A 12,496-nucleotide genomic window follows, 5' to 3' on the forward strand; every position below is an offset into this window, starting at 1 on the left:
GCAATATTTGCCACGCTTGGAGCAGCACCTAAACACATGTAAATTGACTGTCACTTGAAGCAGCATTTTAAGCAGAATTTAATTTCCTAAAGGACCATAGCGAGTAAAATATACTGAATACCCTAACGGACTATCAATACCCAAAGTGAATGATAACATGTGAGTAAATACTCAATGGCTCAAATATGTTTCTGAAGCCCTTGGATATTGTTCAACAAGTTAGCAACACTGAAATTGAATTTGAAGAGAAATTGTTACAAATGATTGATTGTGTATGTCCCATCAAGTATATATTTTAACAACATTATATTTCGTCATCTTTTAGGATTTCCAGTCACTGAAGAGAAAGCATGGTTTAGGAGAAGCTCGAACTATCAAATTGACAAAGAGTGCTGACGAGGGCCTCGGAATGTCCATTACAGTAAGTAAATACTGTACATCACTGCCTTAGTTGTGCCAGGATCTGCTGACAGTGGATTTGAATTCCCGATTTTTCCTGATTATGATCCTTGAGCTGTCTGTACTATCGCTGCAACCAGTCAAATCTCCCAACTGTGATAGTTGGCTACAACCATGCTTGGAGTTAAACACGCACCCGACTGACCATTATGTTTACAAACAAGTGATGACTGCCGTGATGCCGAATAATCTTACCCCTGCTAATTTTTGTTGTTGTCAATTTGAATTTCTGTTTCATTACAACTGTCATGTAATTGATATAGTAAGAATGTAAGGGGAAATTTGTTGATTTTCCGTTGGTCTGCAATCTCGAACCAATCTGATCAAACAAACAAAAAGGTAAATTCATCTTGGTCAGTTGTAAACCTATAATTGCATTCCCAAAGACATAAACAAAAGTATAAACTGCTTTTGGGCTTAGAGGGCAACTTTCAAGATTCTTGTTGTGGCAGCGCTCACACTGGTGGCAGCGATGTTACCGATAGTGTAACAAAGGTGTCATACTTGGAAGGAGCTTGTAGGGGAAGCATTCAAAGGGAGGCAATTCTTACTGGTGACAGGGGAGACAACTTTTACTACAGAGGAATCACCTGATATTTTGATGTCAATGTACTGTCATAAGACTAAATCTTTAGAAGAAAATTGTGATTAACGATTGTACATCTTAGCATATGCAATATTTGTACAATTTTAGAAAGTTGATGAGAATATATGTGTGTATCAGGGAGGAAAGGAACATGGAGTCCCCATCCTCATCTCAGAGATCCACGAGGGCCAACCTGCTGACAGATGTGAGAGCCTCTTTGTCGGGGACGCAATATTGTCAGTGAATGGTATTGACCTGAGGCAGGCCAAGCACTCAGAAGCTGTACAAGTCCTCTCTAAGCAGGTATTGTTTCATCGTCATCTGTCCCACAATAAACCCTGTGAGAAGTCAGGGTTAACATAGTCTCCAACAACTTATGCTGGTTCAAAAGGGGAGACTTAATGCATCAGGTTGTCAGCTCAGTGACCTGGTTGATTACGTGTCTTCTCGTTGGGTTGTTGTTCATATTGTCAATCACTGGATTATCTGGTCCAGGCTTGATTATTTACAGGCTGTTGTCATACATCTTGAATATTGCATAGTGCAGTGTTAAACAGTAGTTGTCACAAATAGAGAGTGGGTTCCTAGTACCCAAATGGCTGAAATACTGCCGATGTGACGTTAAATCTTAACTCACTCACTCCTAGTACCCAATTGTAGTTATATATAAGAAGGCAAATGAAGATCAGATGGTTATTATGTGTACCCTGGCTCATTTAATATCTTAATAGGGGCCGTGGGGTAGTGGTTAAAGTGTTCGCTCATCATGCTGAATACCCAGGTTTGATTCGTGACATGGTGTTCCCTGTCGTGATATTGCTGGAATATTGCTAAAAGCGGAGTAAAACCATACTCACTCACGAATACCCTAATATGGCAACAATGTTGTTTTTTCCCATGCTATGAACCACTGGTCTGGCCCATGCTTAATTAATTAAAAGTCACTGTGGTATTGCTGTAATATTGCTGACTTTGGCATACAAAAAACACTCACTCATTTCTGCCTTATGAGGTATGGTCAGTATGGGCCTCATTCTGCCAACTCATTGATGAGTATTTTTTAATATTGGCTAGCATTGTGCACAACCACCAGTGGCTAAAGTGATGACGTAATCCCTGCTTGGGGTATCATGCAGGAAGCAGAGGTACTGTAAGTCCCCATGATCCCCAGCGAGGTGGCCTAGCTTTGGTTACTGGTGGCCTATAGCCCGTGTTTTAAAACTGTATATATAATATTGTTATGCTCAAATATGTTTCATGAATTGTATCTAAATATAGTATGCTCAAATATGTTTTACAACTTGTTTTTAAACAAATCTTTGCATTAATGACTAAATTATACATATATTAACTTGCTCTCGTCGCTATATGGCTGAGATAATGCCGATGCGACGTTAAATTTTAACTCACTCACTCACTCATTCTGTAACTATATTTTAGCAGTGTACAATGGAAAATTTGTGGTGAAATTTGAAGCCATGACAAAAGAAACTTTGCAATACATCTTGGTGGGTTTTTTTCAAAATAAGGTTTGTGAAATATTCTGAGAATCATGTGTTGCTATTTATTTCAAATGTTGAATTTCAGCAAGGGGAGATAACTATGGAAGTGATGTTTGTGGCCCCTGACGAGGACAGCGATGATGAGAACAAAGAGTATGAAGACGAACATGGTTTTAGGTACTCAACATTGATCTGTTAACTGTTTTGTTAATCAATTGAGTATCCTGTGATACTTAGTGCCATGAGAATTGTGTTGTATATATCCCAAGAGTTCATGTCATTTATTTCGATGTTAAATAGTTATGGTGTCTGTTGATGTAGATATCTGTTGATTAGGATCAGTCTCAGACACAATCATTGTATCATGTTTCAGATACAGGATATACGATGATCAGTCTCAGACACAATCATTGTATCATGTTTCAGATACAGGATATACGATGATCAGTCTCAGACACAATCATTTTATCGTGTTTCAGATACAGGATATACGATGATCAGTCTCAGACACAATCATTGTATCATGTTTCAGATACAGGATATAGGATGATCAGTCTCAGACACAATCATTGTATCATGTTTCAGATACAGGATATACGATGATCAGTCTCAGACACAATCATTGTATCATGTTTCAGATACAGGATATACGATGATCAGTCTCAGACACAATCATTGTATCGTGTTTCAGATACAGGATATACGATGATCAGTCTCAGACACAATCATTGTATCATGTTTCAGATACAGGATATACGATGATCAATCTCAGACACAATCATTGTATCGTGTTTCAGATACAGGATATACGATGATCAGTCTCAGACACAATCATTGTATCGTGTTTCAGATACAGGATATACGATGATCAATCTCAGACACAATCATTGTATCGTGTTTCAGATACAGGATATACGATGATCAGTCTCAGACACAATCATTGTATCATGTTTCAGATACAGGATATACGATGATGAGGTGATCAGCGACAACAGCGATGTCAGTCGGACAGAGACACCATCTTCCGCAAGACCGATGACAAATGGCCCTACTACTCCACCTGGGGGCGCTAAACCCGTCAGGTAACAGCATCCACTAGAGACAGTGTCACACCTAGATGGCTGACAGAGGTCACATTTATTTCAGTGTCACACCTAGATGGCTTACAGAGGTCACATTTATTACAGACAGTGTCACACTTGGATGGGTTACAGAGGTCACATTTATTTCAGTGTCACACCTAGATGGCTTACAGAGGTCACATTTATTTCAGTGTCACACCTAGATGGCTGACAGAGGTCACATTATTACAGACAGTGTCACACCTAGATGGCTTACAGAGGTCACATTTATTACAGACAGTGTCACACCAGGATGGCTTACAGAGGTCACATTTATTACAGTGTCACACCTAGATGGCTTACAGAGATCACATTATTACAGACAGTGTCACACCTAGATGGCTTACAGAGGTCACATTTATTACAGTGTCACACCTAGATGGCTTACAGAGGTCACATTATTACAGACAGTGTCACACCTAGATGGCTTACAGAGGTAACATTTATTACAGACAGTGTCACACCAGGATGGCTTACAGAGGTCACATTTATTACAGTGTCACACCTAGATGGCTTACAGAGATCACATTATTACAGACAGTGTCACACCTAGATGGCTTACAGAGGTCACATTTATTACAGACAGTGTCACACCTAGATGGCTTACAGAGGTCACATTTATTACAGTGTCACACCTAGATGGCTTACAGAGGTCACATTTATTACAGACAGTGTCACACCTAGATGGCTTACTGAGGTAACATTTATTACAGACAGTGTCACACCGGGATGGCTTACAGAGGTCACATTTATTACAGACAGTGTCACACCGGGATGGCTTACAGAGGTCACATTTATTACAGACAGTGTCACACCTAGATGGCTTACAGAGGTCACATTTATTACAGACAGTGTCACACCTAGATGGCTTACAGAGGTCACATTTATTTCAGTGTCACACCTAGATGGCTGACAGAGGTCACATTATTACAGACAGTGTCACACCTAGATGGCTTACAGAGGTCACATTTATTACAGACAGTGTCATACCTAGATGGCTTACAGAGGTCACATTTATTACAGTGTCACACCTAGATGGCTTACAGAGGTCACATTTATTACAGACAGTGTCACACCTAGATGGCTTACTGAGGTCACATTTATTACAGACAGTGTCACACCGGGATGGCTTACAGAGGTCACATTTATTACAGACATTGTCACACCTAGATGGCTTACAGAGGTCACATTTATTACAGACAGTGTCACACCTAGATGGCTTACAGAGGTCACATTTATTACAGACAGTGTCACACCTAGATGGCTTACAGAGGTCACATTTATTTCAGTGTCACACCTAGATGGCTTACAGAGGTCACATTATTACAGACAGTGTCACACCTAGATGGCTTACAGAGGTCACATTTATTACAGACAGTGTCACACCTAGATGGCTTACAGAGGTCACATTTATTACAGACAGTGTCACACCTAGATGGCTTACAGAGGTCACATTTATTACAGTGTCACACCTAGATGGCTTACAGAGATCACATTATTACAGACAGTGTCACACCTAGATGGCTTACAGAGGTCACATTTATTACAGACAGTGTCACACCTAGATGGCTTACAGAGGTCACATTTATTACAGTGTCACACCTAGATGGCTGACAGAGGTCACATTATTACAGACAGTGTCACACCTAGATGGCTTACAGAGGTCACATTTATTACAGACAGTGTCACACCTAGATGGCTTACAGAGGTCACATTTATTACAGACCGTGTCACACCTAGATGGCTTACAGAGGTCACATTTATTACAGACAGTGTCACACCTAGATAGCTCACAGAGGTCACATTTATTACAGACAGTGTCACACTGGGATCGGTTACACAGGTCACATTATTTCAGTGTCACACCTGTCACACTGTGTTACACCTAGACAGTAACAAAGGGCACATTTGCTGCAGAAAAAGCATGGGTACATTTTAAAATCACTCCTACACCTTGATGAGGAACATATGACACATTGTCTGCAGACAGTGTTACACCTGGAAAGGTAAAGTGGGACACATTTATCATGATGCTACACATGGTTAGGTTACATGACACATGTACTCCAGACAATGTTACACTGAATGCTTTTTACGATATATACTACTTAATACAAGTTAAAGAACACCCACAATTTGAAGGGTGTGTGTTTTAATGCTTATCAGACATGACTGATTCACTTTGTCAAATTTATTTAGTAGTGTATTATGTCAGGATTTTGTAAACTTTAATGAAATGACTAATTGAAAATACTTTTATTTCCAGTCAATCAGACAGTGGCAGCAGCCCTGGGGCCAGTGGCGTACAGAAAGTGTCTATCGGTCAAATCCAGCCAAACAGTATACAACACCTGCAGGCCGGGCACAAGGACGCAGCTTTCAGTGGGAACCACTAGGACAAACTTGACCACTGAACATACACCATGGGTGGTCATTCTGACTGAGTGTACAATACCAACAGATGGAAGACAAGCAAAATATGAACAACTCACATTATTTAAGAAATCCATCATCTGACCTTGAACAAATACGCAGTCTTCAATGGGGAACAACTGTGCATGCCGCTCTCTAAACGTTGGAGCAAGGCTGGAATCTGTAACAAGGCTTCAGTGATACATTATGTTAGTAGCTGACCTTGGTGGGTCAAGGTTTACAGGGGAGATCACTGAGACATCATTTTTCTAAAAGGGGGATAACTGGTCTCTCACTTGATCTTGAGCAAGATGTATACATACTGAGGCATCACTGTATTTTTTAAGGGGGATAACTGAGGCATCACTATGTCTATAAAGGGGGATAACTGAGGCATCACAAGGTCTTTAAAGGGGGATAACCGAGGAATTGCTAGATCTATAAAGGGGGGCTAGCTGAGGCATCACAAGGTCTATAAAGGGGGATAACTGAGGAATTGCAGGTCTTTAAAGCTGTATAACTGGGGCCGTATCCTCAAACAAAAATAATATAGGTAGGCAATTTTGGACTGAATCCGTTTTGTACATTGTATCTTATGTATGACTTGTTGGGAAATGAGGTTTGTTGTGTTTAATTTTTAGGGCAGTGAATCAGGGCTCTGTTATAATACACATCACTGTGTATCAAACTAGGTTACATAGGTGGGCTAGCATATCAATCTATGACTTGAGCCAGCTTATGAAAGTTGATATATAAAAAGTGAAATATACCAGTATATTGCACAAACTGATATGTTGATATTTATAACATGGGCTGACACTGACCAACAGTTTGACACTTCATGAAGTCTTACCACTTCACCAACAGTATCTGCCCTGTCCTAGCTTCATAGTCGCATACGGGGCGGTCGGGTTCATTCGTCACACTGAAGACCCGGGTTCGATTCCCGACATGGGTACAATGTGTGAAGCCCATTTCTGGTGTCCCCTGCCGTGATATTGCTGGAATATTGCTAAAAGCGGCGTAAAACCAAACTCACTCACTCACTCATAGTCGCATACAAGAACACACCACACACACCGATCAGACCTTGTTTAAAGATGCCAAGTATCACTGAAGATTATAAGAATCCTGCGAAGCTATTTACCACATCCCTGTATGTCACCACATCAATTCTTCTACACTGCAAGACCTGTTGTTTTAGCATTAAATGCGCAACTGAATTGTTAATCATTGTTTGTCATTGTTAAGAGCCTGTTACAGTGTACCAATACCAGTCAATACTTCCTCCTCGTTCAGCTTACTGTGATAATCAAATGGATCTTGTCAGAATATGTACATTGCTAAGGCATGCAATAAAACACTTAGTGGTCAGTTGTCACTGTGTGTCTCCTGGTGATTTGGTACCAACAAACCAAGCTGTTTGATGCTGCTGTATGTAATAAGGCAGGGAGTAATGTTACACTACTGACTCGGGACTGAAGTCACAATCTGTTTCACAAATTGGCTGATTATTGGTTCAGAACCTGGTACTTATTGTTCCATATCAATTATTGATAATTATTAAATGTATGTGTAAATGTCTTGGTTACCACGGAGACGTACATGGCGCCAGTGATGCTGACCCAGATCGAGTCCTGGAACAGTTACTTCCTTTGGATTATTGAGTCAAATTGAGCCAGTTTTGTTGTGATTAATCCTCACAAAAATATGCTAGTCTTAGTGTGTGTTGGGCACAACTTTGTGTTTCACAAGCAATAAGGATTTATCCACCAATGGTCTTTTCTTCACACCGCTGGTGTGAGCGAGTAGAATTTCAAGGGATTTCACATAGGATTTTAACATGGGACTCTTAAAGCATATACCGGGTAGTATTTCCACTTAGGTTTTTGGATTACTTTGGGGTCAGATCTGGAGAGATATTTTGGTGTTTTGGGGTCACTATCTCAATGAAACTGTGGTTTCACTGTTAACACTTTGGAAACAGGATTGCTTGAGGATGTTGGTACATTGTTACTCAGTGCAATACAGCTATCTTGTCATTTGTATTCGATCGTGTCACAACAGTCAGCAGCTGTCTTGCCATCCACGTTTCAGCCTGGATCCTTATAATACAGACTGACTGAACAACTCAATATTAATGGAGATTAATGTACTTTGAGATTGGGAGATTTATTTTCAAATTCACTTTTTAAAAATGGATTGTACAGAATTCTTCTACCCAAATGGTAGCATTTCATGCATATACACAGAATACAACACCTCAAATGTGAGGGTTTTGCCTGATCTCTTTACCTTATTCCATTATCACACACACAGGTTGACATGTTAATCAAGCTGTCTGGCAGTATCGTTGTGTCTCCAGTGTAACCGACAATCCCAAGTCATTGGTCTGTGTTTCTGTATCTGACTGCTCTGTATCCCCTTCCCGAGGCAAGGGAGTTAACTGACTGTCAAAGTCCAGTTTCCACCCTCGTCAAACTAGGCTGGCATTTCTGGGATTGATTGTAGCACCACCTATCGTTATTATGAGTTATGTCCCTTCTATGTCCCTCCTATGGACCAATCAGATACCACCTCTCAATATCACTTTCATTTGCTTCAAACAAAATGGCGTTGCACAGTGAAGACGATCTGATCATGGCAGTTTATGAACTGGATATCAAATTCGTTACATGATGTTGATTGGACTAAGAATAGAGTCGTTAGTCCAGCCAAAATATAACTCCATAATACCAGCCCAGTTCGGCAAGGGTGGAAACTGGACATTTATAGTCAGTTAACTCCCTTGCCTCAGGAAGATGGTTCTGTATATCTTAAGGCTCTGTTGGTGCCGGGAACTTTGAAATCTCCCAAGCCAAGCATACCTTAGTTGTGTATGGCCTGTAATAGTATTCATATTTGTGTATATACATGTGTATGTTTATATAATTAATGTTATTGTCAACAGTTTTGGGTGAGATTGGCTTGGAAGAACTTTATTTGAATGTGTATATATACTCAACTTGTCTATGAGTAATTGTGGTTTCAATTTTGCATATGGCCATATAATTCTTTCCCTGTTAACAAAATAACCTTACTTTATTCTAATAACAAAAAAACACATTCCAAGAAAAGAAAATTCTTTAAAAGCTTATCCTCTGCATTTGTCCCTTATACATTATATTAAAAGAACATGTAACTTTTAATAAATGTTGTATCAAAATGTCCCAACTCAATGTTGAAATTCATAACTACGTTTTGTATGTACTGACTATATCGATAGTACAATATTTTGTCTTTTTGGAAAGAATGATTTTTTTATTTCTGATTTTGATGGGAATGTTAATTGTTTATGCTGCTCAATTGTGTGATGAAGTATGCGTTCTCAGTTGTGGTATGCTATAGGATGGTCCGAACAAAGTATCATTGTTGATACGTGTGTACAAAATACATTTGTAGGTACTTCATTGTTATTGATATGGAATATTCTTTGGGCATGATCAACAGATATATTTGATTCTTCTGTACATTATGTTAGTTATTATCTTATCATATATACTTTGGGGATGTCACGTAGTGTTGGTTGATGTTTATTATTTGTAATAATATGTACATTCAGGCTGAAATATTGTTTTTTTACTGCTGGCACTTGCACAAACAGTAGTCATTCTTGTATTTTAACCATTTTCAATTTAAGACCTTATTAATTAACCTGTCAATCCCACAAAAATACAAATTACTTGAAGACTACCCTGTGATTCAAATTTGACCATCCAACCTTCGACACATGAGTATCTCGAAGTTGTTCATTTGTATTGATCTTCCTCCAATAAGTGAACTTTAAATATACTGAATTCCTCTTTTTGAAGTAACATATTATTCATTTGTGAAGTTGGGTTTCTATAATATTTATGTCTAGTTTTCTTGTAAATGCAGTGCTTTGAAGTCAAGATGTCTGACTTTCAACGATGTAGATATGCCTAAGTTATTTGTGTTTTCGTAGATATGCCCTGCATGTTGGACCAAGTCAGAGGGCTTAGGAGATGCATATTCGGAATGGGTGCTGTTTTGGTAGACTTGAACAGATCGAGATGTGTACATGAAAATAATATGAAATCTTATACATGATACTCCAAAATTAATTTTAGCTTGAATACTTCGTAAATTCGCCCTTGTTTGTGCAATAGTTCAGTCCTTGTGTATTGGTTGCAGGTTTTAGAAGAATGTCAACTGTTTCTAGACAATTTCTTTTGTCATTGTTGAATTGCAACTCAGAATAATATATTCCCCAAATCTAAACTTCAGTTATTTCTGAAATTCATATTTTACCTTACATTTCTACAAATGATCCCCATATGATGTATAGTTACATTCCGTTTCATCTTTGCTGCTGTCACTGGACGCTCATGGCTGAATGGTGTAATATATTATGGATAATTTTTAATAAATTTTAAACATCTTCAACAGCTGAAAATCGCATTCTACGTGAAATTTGAGCAATTTCATCTGTTAAATATCAGTCATATGAGAAACATATTTCATAATGAACTATTGAAAATTGCTGCTACATCATTGGGAATCTTCATTCTTGTAACCTCATTTGAACATGTTAGTCATCATTTGTACTAAAGAATCAAGCTTATCATTGATGAATTGGGAGAATGTTTCATGTGTTTTGGTGTGTGTTTTTTCAAATAAGGATATGACAGGAAAGATAAAAGTCTGGCTTTCCACATCCTCAATTATCCAGTGTAGTGTGTCTCCATTCTGTTACGATGAATACCCTGAACCCATTAGCAACCATAGGTTCATTTTGAGTCCACACCATATAGCTGCCGGACTGCCATTTCAAATGTCGATCTGTCCCAAACTTGTACAAAGATTCAGATCATATGAGACTCATGGGAGAGGAAGTTCTATGAGGAATCAGAGATGGAAATAGTGACGTCGCTTCCCCAAATGAAACTGTGGCAACGAAAAGGATTCAGGGTATTTATCATAATGGAATGGATATATAATACCCCAGATAACTGGGATGGATCTAGTCTCAGAATGATTTAATGATCATGTGCTGGCTGTAGGGCTGGGACAGGAAACTCGGGTACTCGGGTCGGGTGGGTACTGAGTAGGACCCGGGTACCAATAGAACTACCCGGACCCGTGCTTGGTCATGTGATATATTGTTTAATGACAAAAATGATCTTGAACTATATGGTAACACTACAAGTCACTAATGTTCGTATTTCTTTCTGACTATGCACCAAGACTTTTATATGTTTGAATAAAGATAAACATTCAGTCTACGTCAGTGTATGCATGACCAGATCGATTTATACATGTATCTAAATACATTTTGTCCAGGTCTACAGTCAAACTATTCCCTATCGGACATTTTGTACCTATTGCTTGAGACCAACAGCGGGTACCCGGGTCGGGTCGGGTCGGGTAATAGGTGGGTGGGTACCCAGGTAGTAAATTTGGACTCATCCCAGCCCAAGCTGCCTGTATTGTGTCATGCATCATTTAGGTTGGGGAGTTTAGGTTGTGTATGCTTAGATTACATTTATATATATTGGGTGTCACAGATGAGATACTGGGTACTTTATATTTTCTGGGTTTATATGTGTATATATCTGTGTGTGTTAAATGGTTCCTGTATAATGATGTCAGACAGTCAATCTCTGATATATGAGAGAATCGTAATGTGAACTGTGCACTTCAGTTTGGGGTGCCTCTTTCTTAAATTCAAGTTACTATTTAACGCATCAGCAGTATTTCAACAATGGGTTTTCTATGATGAGTTAAAATATGGGGAATGTATCAAAATCATTTTGGAAATCAACATTCTTTACTGTTTGTGACAAGTTAGCAAGATCATGTGAATCTCTGATGTTGTATTTGTTGTGAGTGTAAGCATGGCTGTTCTCGTATCAACTGCATGGAAGTGTACCAATCAAGGCTGTATATAAACATACCAAATATGTATCTATGACATTACCCTTGTTGTAAAGCCACTCTCCGAATTGACATGCAGTGTTACAAACGTTCTTGTTTCACATGTTTGTCATGATGGTGTTATGATAAGGTTTGTATTAGCATCCTGTCTTCCAGCATCTGTGGACTACTTCCTGGACTAAAGCAGCGGACCCAGTACAAATATCACATGGCATTCACAGGAGAACTGTTCCAAACTGGGGTATCAGTTCTCAGTCTAGTCTTTGAAATTGTCATTGCTATTATTTCTTGAAGGGTGTTCACCCTGATAATGTTTGAAGGGTTGTCAGCACCATTCCATTGCTTGTGGGTTTCACTAAAGTGGTAAATGTCTAAGACTTGCATCACTCTGGGCTTTCCTCCCACTTCAGACTGGCATGCTGTGATGTTTCCCTAGAACTGTTCAGAGCGCCATTTCTGGTGTCCCCCGCCGTGATATT

General features: G+C 39.1%; 1 protein-coding gene across 1 annotated transcript in view; it reads left to right on the forward strand.

The window, feature by feature from the left end:
- Positions 1 to 8,277, forward strand: part of LOC124126210 (Golgi-associated PDZ and coiled-coil motif-containing protein-like) — a 78,030-nt gene extending 69,753 nt beyond the window's left edge. Inside the window, exons 5-9 of the mRNA XM_046489591.2 lie at positions 326 to 421; positions 1,184 to 1,348; positions 2,633 to 2,724; positions 3,504 to 3,629; positions 5,935 to 8,277. Coding sequence (XP_046345547.1) covers positions 326 to 421; positions 1,184 to 1,348; positions 2,633 to 2,724; positions 3,504 to 3,629; positions 5,935 to 6,064 — 609 coding nt within the window. The 3' untranslated portion in view covers positions 6,065 to 8,277. The remainder of the gene's footprint in view (positions 1 to 325; positions 422 to 1,183; positions 1,349 to 2,632; positions 2,725 to 3,503; positions 3,630 to 5,934) is intronic.
- The last annotated feature ends 4,219 nt before the right edge of the window (positions 8,278 to 12,496 follow it).

This window comes from Haliotis rufescens, unplaced genomic scaffold (assembly GCF_023055435.1).
Source record: "Haliotis rufescens isolate VD_foot unplaced genomic scaffold, xgHalRufe1.0.p SCAF_5, whole genome shotgun sequence".
In the NCBI taxonomy this organism is placed as follows: domain Eukaryota; kingdom Metazoa; phylum Mollusca; class Gastropoda; order Lepetellida; family Haliotidae; genus Haliotis; species Haliotis rufescens.